We start from the raw sequence: 9,963 nt of genomic DNA, 5'->3' as shown, positions 1-9,963 counted from the left end.
CCAACCACCATGTTGTTACGTCACGCTATTGTTTTGTAGTACGTTTCCAACAGTGGACATTATTCTGGACTGTTGAAACCATTTCTGGGTCTATTAAACTTAAAATCGCTGAAGGCCGGCAGAAATTCTTTTTTGGACAATGACGTTATAATTAAATGACCCGAAACATCATCTTCTCGAGTCAGTAAAAATAGCTATGTTGCCAAAAATCAGACAAAAATGCCCGTGGGTATCACATTTTGGGCTCCTGTGTAACTGACTACAAAAGAAGAGTGGGCAAAAAAGGCACAGGAATCATTCATTTCACGTCGCCGGAAGAACAATGCACACAAGAGCAAGCAACCATTTTATGTTAAACAGGGCGGTAGATCAGAAAACAAACAAAGCGTTTAGGTGTTTACCACACTGCAGATAACTGCAGCACGTCAAAACTTCTAACTACCGTTCATAGCTATGTGACTAAGATATGTTCAGCAAAGGTGACAAACAAACAGCGTCACCAAGGATGCAAGTGGTAAATTTCGTTTTGAATAGGACACACATTTAACAAATTTGAACATTTAGCGCATTTGCACAAGAAAAGCAAAAAAAGCAGTTGACCATATCTTTGAGAGTGGTTAATAAAAACACCACATAATCTCGCAGTCCACTATCAAATGTCGGGCAATGGTTGTTGAAGTCAAGTCCGGTCTCTGTTCCTTTTCCTTCTTAGGAAGGTCTAGCTCCCAGTCCCTTGCGAGTCGTCAATTTTAAGATGGCGTCGCTTTGTTTAGATCGTGTTTTCTAAAATTTCTTCTCAAGCAATAGACAGTAAAGCAGCTTACAACATCATCCATTAAACGGCGGTCAAACTAAAAGTGGACCCGAAGAGCGGCTTAAAAAAACGATGACTTTTTCTCAGTGTGTTGTCGAAGATAGCGTACATGGACAACATCGAAGAATTCTAGCATGTTACTGTTTTAATGGTCCAAAAATATTATTGCTGTTTTTGATAGAGAAGGGTAAGACTATTTGTCTGTGGCATCCCATAATTTTTAACGTTTAAGTTTGGTGTTCCACGGGAACTCGAAAATGGGTAGTTTCTTTCTCATTCGAAGATAAGAAATATTGGAATTAAAAAACTGAACTGTTTGGGCTAACCTTTGCTTACTTTGCACATTTCTAGATTTAAACAGGCAGTTCTATGTATTTTTATGATACACAGAGAATACGAACTTCGTTCGTTTTGTACTTAAGTTTCTACCTGCTTTTAAATTTTAGGAAAACAAATAGCGGAAAATCTAAGACCTGAGAGGGCGAAAACCGCTGGGCCAGTGCACTTAGCATATTTATCCATAAGTCCACCAAACCTATATATGGTGTTAGTATGAAGCAAATCGGCCGACACCTATCTTTCGACTTTCTCAGAAAAAAAAAACACTTGAAGGAATTGCGAATGATGATCACAAACTTTCAAAGAAGTCCTTTTGGGCGGTAGCATGCCGGCAGTTCCTCTCTCTCTGAGCTAGCTGAGTTTAAAAAAATCAGCGACACATTGGCGGTTAGTAAACAGTTCGTACAGTTTTTATATATCAGTTAAATTTTTTTTTACGTTGTTTCTTTAAATCGGGAGCCGCAAGAGTGTTGTAAATTGTGATACATTCCTTTGCAGTTCAGTGCTAAAAAGTAACGCAAAATCACCAAATTCGTTACGACGACTAATTTTTCGCGTTTGAACCATTGGTTGAAATTTTCAGCCAAGATAGATCTGATCCTTTACAAACACTTAATGCATCTAGCTAGCCCGTAAGATTCTTTTCCATATGCATGGCATCACTGTCGTGGTTGCTTAAGCTCCCTTATATATACTTGGAATACTATTAGAGCTCGCTGTTAAATGTTTGCAGGAAAAGATGGCCCGGTACCACACCTTCGAAAAACTGCTTGCTCGGAGGTGAATTGATAGTCTCTTGTTCGCTTCGAAAGTTGCGGGAACATCATAATTTGGTCCCAGAGCACTTTTCTCACCCCTGTTGTTGTGCCTCCCGTTTCCCGAACTTCCGTTGTCAGATGTTGTTGAGATGAGAGGATTTTCGATCGAGCTGTGTTGTGACTGTACTAAAAATGAAAATCTCGAGTGTTTGAGTAAAGTTTGTGTTGAGTTAACGAACCAGCCATCGTGTTTATTCGTCACCCCGCGACAGTTATTTCACCTTTTAATGATTCAATGCACTCTTTCTGGAAAAAATGAAATCGACTAATTCACTTAACGTGAGGCGATCCGTTTTCAACAATTCACTTATAGAACGTTTTCAAAATTAATTATGTAGTCTTCATGACCTGTAGAGTACAAAGAACATTTTTTCACTTTAAAAGTTTAGTTATAACGTCTTTCGTCACTTTAAAGGTGTTAGAGACCTATACTAACCTTAAAAATGTAAAAGATCTCTAACAATCTTAAGAGACAGATTCTGAATTTTTCGAGAATCGTCCGACAGAAAGGGAATTTCAATTTTATTTTTTATTTGCCCCAAATAAACCTTTTCTTAAACTATTTTCGAAAATGACATCAAACGGTTCAGTTTCCTTTCACTTTTTTTAAAATTAAGAAAAGTTAAAAATTCGAAAAGCACATCCACCGTGGCGACCATTTTGGATGAAATTTAAGGTGTTTTCACGACACTCGTGTATACATACCAAACAACTACTCAGTATACCCTTTACACAGCTGTTTAGGTATCTCTTGAAGTTTATTTTCAGATATAGTTTGTTTGAAAATATCACGTTTAAGAAAAGTTACGATCTTCGACAACCGACCCATTTCTAGAACATAAACGACAGGGCGAATATTAGCTAACTTCAAGATGTCAAAAGCGGTCTGGTATATTGTTTTGGAGTTAAAAAACAACACCAAATTGAAGCTAAACCTTTCTTCTCTCTGTCTGAAAAATATTACTGGTGGCCCGTAAAAACTGTTCCGCTGAGAGAATTAACCATAAAGGCTGTTTTTCGCTCTGACTCTCTCTTTTTATAGTAACTATTTGTGAATTTGTCCCGAAATATAATTCTTCCTAGCGGCTTTTGTACCGTAAAGATCCCGATTAATGCCACGAAAGAACTTGAACGTTTAAACAGGTTTTAAAATTCAGTGTGCATCGGTCTTGGTAGTTGCCCTAGCATGAAAGAACAGCTTTCGTTGCGGGATTAGTAATTAGGAAGATGTACGTTTCGGTCTCGACATTCTGTCTGGATGTGAACGGCGTGGTATAAATTAAATTAAAGGCAAATCACGCTTCTCATAGATAGAACAAAATAAAACATAATCCAACCCAATTTACTTAAAACATGTTCATGGTATAAAGTCCTTAATGATGGGAGCGTAAGTATTTCTTTATCTTAATTAAATCACAGAAAAACTACCCGGGAATAAATCAAACCGTCGGCGTGTTTACAGAAGGAAAAGAGAAAAGTAAACATTTGCGTCCCTTCAATGATAGTTCAGGTTGTCTTATTGTGCAAAACTACGGTTGTGTGATGTTAAAATCACCTTTTATGTGCTTAAATCTATTAATGTTTAACATTATTTTCTTTAAGGGGGAACGTATTTATTTGAACATTGCTTACCCTACTGGAAGTGACTCAAACGAATTTAAAACTTCCAGTTTCGTGACGGCTAATATTTGCATTTGTCTCGTCCTGAACCTTTGCTGTTTAAAAATAACTGAATTAACCATCACGATAGTTGCAAAGATAACCTCGGTGTTAACATAAATAGTAACGAAACTGCGGCTTGTTTGTGATCATAAATTATAAATATTACTTCTTAAATGTACACACAATATACTTACATAAATGTCTACAATGTTCCTAACCAACCAAACTAAACAACCGCTAGAAATGATCAACTGGGCGGCAGAAATGTCTCCAAACTCGACGTTTTAACAAGTGAAACGATTCTGCACTATATAACATTTCTATAAACAGCACCTGGTGTGTGATATTGTTACCAACCGTTTGTTCGCGCGCAAACTCACGGAATGCAATTACGTGACACAGCCCCAGTCACGGTAATTTCCCTTGCGTCTGATCACCCTACAAACTTCCCTCAGGGGAGGTGCGGCGGGGAAAAGCGATTGGAATCTAAATTACATTTTAATCTCCCAATGAGAGGGTGCACCAGTTGGTAAAATTCATACAAAATGCGATCACCCTCCACTCTCACCACCACCTTCTCGATAAAAAAGGCATAAAAATAGGCAGATCAGTGGAGAAACAGGTGGGGTATAAAATAGGTTTGAAAAAGTAATACTTCGGGCCTCATAATATGCAAACACGTATTCTACTAAATCTTGTCAGATGACACAGTGTCATATAACACAACAAAACAGTTAATTTCTAGGGACGACTATTATGATAACAATCATGACATGGATGACGTCAACTCAACCAGTGTCGCTACAGGAACACTTGCTTACGGCATCAACCAGCAAAGCTGTGTAAGGAGCTTTTCTCTTGACGGCTGGTACAGGTGTTTCCAAATTGAGAGCTTCGCAAATTACTTGAAGCATAGCAACTTTTAACTTATTGAGCTTGCTCTCCCGGACCAATGCACAAATGTTGAATTGGTCATATGTTATCGGATGTTGCAGATCTAAGGACGACAGAACAGATTCTCTTGCCGTACAAAAGTTTTCCTCTTCTGTTGCTCTTCAGTGGCTAATTGCTGTCGCCTTTTTGCATAAAGACGGGAAAAGAACGAAGTGACTTGTTGGACCGTTAGGAATTCGGAACTAGAAAAAAGTTTCTCTCCGCCCTCGTCTCTTGCGCGTCGCATGTCTTTAGCGACAACATCGGGATTCACTTTTCTTCCAGTAACTTGACCAACATTGAACTTGGCCTCCAAATATTCCTTCTGTTTTGTATTAAATCTGTAGGATTTTTGGGGGGCTCTAAGGGCCCAACCTTCTGAATGAATAGACGAGGAAACAACGCGGTGTTCAGTAGACGTGGGACACGTACTTGGAATTGGTGCCGCGCCTTCTTGCAGCAGAGAAGCATACGTTATCTTAGCGATGTCTGATAAAGACTGTCTCTCCAGTGTTTTGGTGCAAGATTCAAGTGAAAGATGTTTTTCAAGCGAGGAAAGTCGCTGAAAAACGCGAACACACTCCTCTTGCGGGCAGGAAAACACAGCAGCTTCTCCAGATCCTTCTGAATCTGACTCCTGGACATTTTCGGCCGCCTCAGATGTAGAGCAATGGGTTTGCGTATTAACTGGCTTCTGCGCCACTTCTTTGAAGTCACCAGCAGAAAATGGAGTGGAGATGGATGTAACAGCGCCTGTCAACAAAGAAGAGCAAACGTAACAGGGACCGCTCAAAGGGAGGGGCTAGGGGGCTTCCCCCCCCCACTTTTTTACAGTAACAGAAAAAAAATATAATGAATAAAAAACAAACGAAAAATCACTGAAAATATTTTGTTTCTGGAAGCCATATTATTGATTTAGTTTGTGAAGGACGAAAGTAACAGCAGTTACTAACATAAAAAAAAGTTAATGCTGACCCTGAAGGTCAGTGAGTAGCGTTATTTTTTTATTTTTTTTCCCGGGGGAGCATGCCCCTGTCCTCCAACCGACTCCCCTAAGTTGAGTCACTCCAGGGTTCGACCTTCAGCCATCCCCCCCCCCCCCCACTCAAATTTTTCTTGCGCGGTCCCTGCGTAAGAACACGTGTTTACGCAAGGGTGAAAAACGACTGTCCACAGTGCCGTAAATGTGTATCTAATTTGTTACAGAATAAATGTAAAATGATTGCTGCCGTCCTTGTTCTTTAAATAATAATACGAACTATGTAAACCATTTACCTGAGTCGGTGTGCAAACTGAGGCTTTTGCCTGGCCCAATGTCGTAAGCGCGATAGACCAGGAGCCCATCGTCAGTGAATGCAAAATTGTTAAGCTTGTTTATCCCAGGTATCTTCTGCTCCAGCACCGAGGGCTCCTCTATACAAGGTATTACAGCTACTCTTACGCCTGCAATTTCTCCATGTGAGAGCAAAGCTTCTTTCATTTCTTGTGCGGTTGTTACATTGTGACCCTCGTTAATATGAATTCTGATGAGGCATTTGCAGGTGGCAGCAAGCCTGTCAGCTGGCCCCTTGCCACCCTGAGGATCGCTGAAATCCACGCCTATAACTTTGATGCCAACCACCCTTTCCATTTGTGCTAGAGACGAGACTGTGTTGGAGCAGTGGTAACACCCGGCATTATCTTGGCGGAAGAATGCCTGGGTTACCTCTGGGTGTTCACTTTTCAGCGTTTGCAGAACGTGCTGCATTATCACCACAGCAGCGTGGCTTTCTTGTAAACAAGATTGGATTACATGAACAAACGCTTGTGACTGTAGAACACCACTTAGGCGACGAAACACAACAGAGATATGCCAACATATCCCCCTTTTACCAAACCAATCTTGCTGGGATTCTCGAAACATTTGTGGAAGAAATTTCATCGCCCAATCACTCACTATAAACACTCTTTCTTCATTTAAACTTTCAATTACATCTAGGCGAGCCTGGTCTTGACGGACGGATCTTAACTGGTGGCATTTCCACGCTTGTATTGCATGCGCAGCGGTGTGACACAGGTATAAATACTCCTCTTTGTCGTCAATTGAATCAAAAGCAGCATTCTGAACAACTTTCTTGATATCTTCTATTGCAGCACTGAGGGCCTCACATTGGTCACATACCTCGTCGTGACTGTGGTCACACTCCTTTCTGAAGTCTGCATCAGATTTGTCACTCAAAGCGAACACAGTACAATGGTCTGCCACATGTGACTGATCATTAACATGAACCTACAGTCAAACAATGGATATATATATGTCTGACGTCAGTATTCTTGAAAAAGTACGTTACTGCGGGAATTGGCTTCAAACGCAACAGGAAAGGGAAAAAAGAAATACAGCGCTGAAAGGTAGAGAAGAGAGAGGAGAAGAGAAAAAAAGACTGACATTCCCTTTAGTTTTTATATCATCGAGTTTGGAGATTCTGGCGAGAAAAAACGCGTTTACAGCGATTTGCACTTAAAACGGTGAAAATTTCCTTGACCTGGTTTTGATAAATCCAAACATATATGTATGAGATGTGTATTTACCTGGAAAATAGTCTATTCCAAGCTATCGAAAGTTGGTGGTGAGCGAAGATGCGAGGTTGGGAAAAGTTCGCTTTTTCGCTCGCCCTTACTAGAAAGAGTCCGGAACTGACTAGGCCAAACCTTACCTTATAATCTCCTTTCAAATAAAATTTTCCTTCTTTTAGAGTCTCTTGCATCTCATCTGCCCACTTTTTGCCCCCATCTGCTTTGGAGGAGACTACCTCTATTATCTCTGCCAGGGTATCAAAGGCGCGTGAACCATCAGCTGCTAAATAATCGAGACCCTGTAGCGACTTTCGCACTGATGCACTGCACTCGGATAACACTCGAAGCATAGTGCTATCGCTAAATGGCTTGAAATTGCTTTCGGCGCAAAAACGCTTATACTGCAACACAATTCGATTGGGAATCATAGTGCGGATTACGTTCGGCACTGTTAGCACTTTCCCATTCGACAGCTGTAAGTGCTTCTCCCCAAAAGGCAGATCCTGAATTAAATGTGGGCTCGTGATGAAACTTAGAAAGTGGTCAAGCTGCTGTCTGTCTATTCGAAAATGTGGAGTGCTCTTCTTTGGGACTTGGGCGCCCCGGCCATGCTGAAGGCCATGCAGGTTAGCCATAGTAAAACGGTATCGTGTGAGCCCTGGGATATATTCTGAAATAGACTTAAAACTTGCCACACCAGCCATGGTAGATAATACTTGTCGGCGGGTATCCCAGCTCTTCGCCAATTTGTACGCCTCCGCAAGAGCTTCCAAGTAGGCCACCTCGGAGGGAAGAGTTGTTTGACTTATGCCCAGCATATCGTTCACAATGCATGAAGATTGCAGTTCTTTCCACAGATCAGGGGAGTTTTCTGAAGAAATTACCCTAAGCACTGAGGACACGATCTCTGATGTCTGCTCTCGTGATACGAGGAACTGTAGAGCCACTGTTGTTCTACCTAAAGTGAAACTTGAATTTGCACGAAAAAGTTTTTATTTCTCTGGTGCAAATATTTTTAATTCTTTACCTTTAAAAACTAGGCAAACTAGCAGTAGGGTTTTATTTAGGCAGTCTTTAAACGAATTACTTTTATAGGTTAGGTAAGCATAATTTAATAGATTTTTAACTTTTTATCCTTTTATATGATGTATTTATTTTTATATTGTTATATATTTGTCTTTTTACAGGACCCCTTTGATAACAGTACTCATGTACTGAAGGGTCATCCTGTTTAAAAATTCGTTATTATTATTTATTTATTGCTTCAGATATCTCTCTTTTGTTCTCTCGCTAATTTCACGCCATGCAAGCCACGCCCTTCCAAGTGGTTGGATTCCACACTCCTCTAAGAACACGTTTAATTTCTGACGGCGAGCGCAATCGTCAGAAGAGGCCCCACTCGCATCGGTTGTTGATGACACCTCGCTTCCAGCATCAGAGGAAAGTAAGTAGCTCTCGTCAGTAATTTTAATGCCCCTGATGCCTTCGGTTAATTCATCAGATGACGAGCTTGAGACTTCTTTACGTGCCTGCAAAGAAAGAAAACCGCGTTAAGCTCCTCTTTTATTATCATGGTTGATATATTAATGTGTCACTGAAAATGGCCTTAAGATAACAACTATCATTCTGTTAGGCATGATTATTCCGTTTGTTCAAATTCTTACCTTAATTGTTAAAGACTTTGGAGTGGGCTCCTCTATCACATTTGGTGTCACTAGCTCTGGCTGATCGTGAAAACTTTGAAAGCTTGCGTCAATGCTCAAACTTCCTGTGAGATGCTCTTTACATCGCTTGCAAATTTCTAATAAATTACAAAAACAATTTTAGATATATAACGGATATTTAAATTCTCCTATTGGTGTGATAATAACATTGCCAGGGTGACAGGAGTTAAGACTGGACTACAATGATCAGGCGCTGTATCGTCTGTTGTCCGGATTTTAATTAAACCGTCAACAGGTCAACTGAACCACTGAATTAGCACGTGTATATGGTTAACTTTAAAACAACACCACTGAATTAGTACGTATATATGGTTTTCTTTAAAACATCATGGTACTCACTGGACCCTACTGGAATAAGCTTTTGGGTTCTGTGGTAGACAAATTGTGACTGCTTTCTCTGTAAACCACAAAGGCCTTTCGCTTTTGATTTGTGGGAAGCTATTTCATCTGGTATGGTGCAGTTTGTCTTAGAAGACCTCCAGCGCACACCAAACAAGTCCCGATGACGAGGGCATATGTTCATTGCTAGGTGAGATTCATCAACTTCAAATACACCTAAACAACAACAAACTTGGTATTATTTCCTTGTTGTTGCCGGCGGAATTATTGTTAGTGTGAAATATTGTAAAAATGAGTCTCATTATACATCGAATTTTGCACATTACCTGCTCTTGCAAGCAATAACTTCCATTCAGTATCAATCTCGCTGTCGTCGCTAACTTTGCAAAAAACTAGGTGACTGTACTTCCTTCGTGCACTCGCGTAAAGTAACACATTTGATGTTAGTTGGGTTATCAAGGCTTGATCCACAATCCCCACTCACCAATTCCGAATAGCTACAGCACGCCATAATGGCGAGAAATAATATCGAAAAGTATTTGTTGTTAAAAAACATTCACAAGTAGATCACAAAAAAGAGTAAAAATTCTGCGAAATGTGACCACAGCGTAAAAACATTGCGTACTGTTTTCCTGAATCTAATTAACTATGCATGTATTTTGGCGTTTTTGTCACGCAACACAAAAAACTTTTAGGTGTAAAAGTCCCTTCTCTCTAATTAATAATCGGCGAGAAGCGGGTCCTTTTCATTTTATACACTGCGGAAGAATTAAGGTACGTG

At 40.2% G+C, this 9,963-nt stretch overlaps 1 protein-coding gene and 1 long non-coding RNA gene across 2 annotated transcripts; both read right to left on the bottom strand.

Moving 5' to 3' along the window:
- Positions 1-4,228: 4,228 nt before the first annotated feature.
- Positions 4,229-6,046, bottom strand: LOC144640812 (uncharacterized). The gene is made up of 3 exons (XM_078499881.1): positions 5,842-6,046; positions 4,737-5,319; positions 4,229-4,651 (listed from the first exon to the last, which is right to left on the bottom strand). Exons 1-3 carry the CDS (start codon positions 6,044-6,046, stop codon positions 4,606-4,608), a joined length of 834 nt encoding a protein of 277 aa, XP_078356007.1. The 3' UTR covers positions 4,229-4,605.
- Positions 6,047-8,401: 2,355 nt separating this feature from the next.
- LOC144640811 (uncharacterized) lies at positions 8,402-9,231 on the bottom strand. Its single transcript, XR_013568443.1, has 3 exons — positions 9,183-9,231; positions 8,784-8,920; positions 8,402-8,648 (listed from the first exon to the last, which is right to left on the bottom strand). It is a non-coding gene; the product is annotated as an uncharacterized LOC144640811 (long non-coding RNA).
- Positions 9,232-9,963: the final 732 nt, after the last annotated feature.

Source organism: Oculina patagonica, unplaced genomic scaffold (genome assembly GCF_052425735.1).
Source record: "Oculina patagonica isolate OP01 unplaced genomic scaffold, crgOcupat unplaced499, whole genome shotgun sequence".
Taxonomy (NCBI): Eukaryota; Metazoa; Cnidaria; class Anthozoa; order Scleractinia; family Oculinidae; genus Oculina; species Oculina patagonica.
This window is presented reverse-complemented; position numbering and strand designations above follow the sequence as displayed.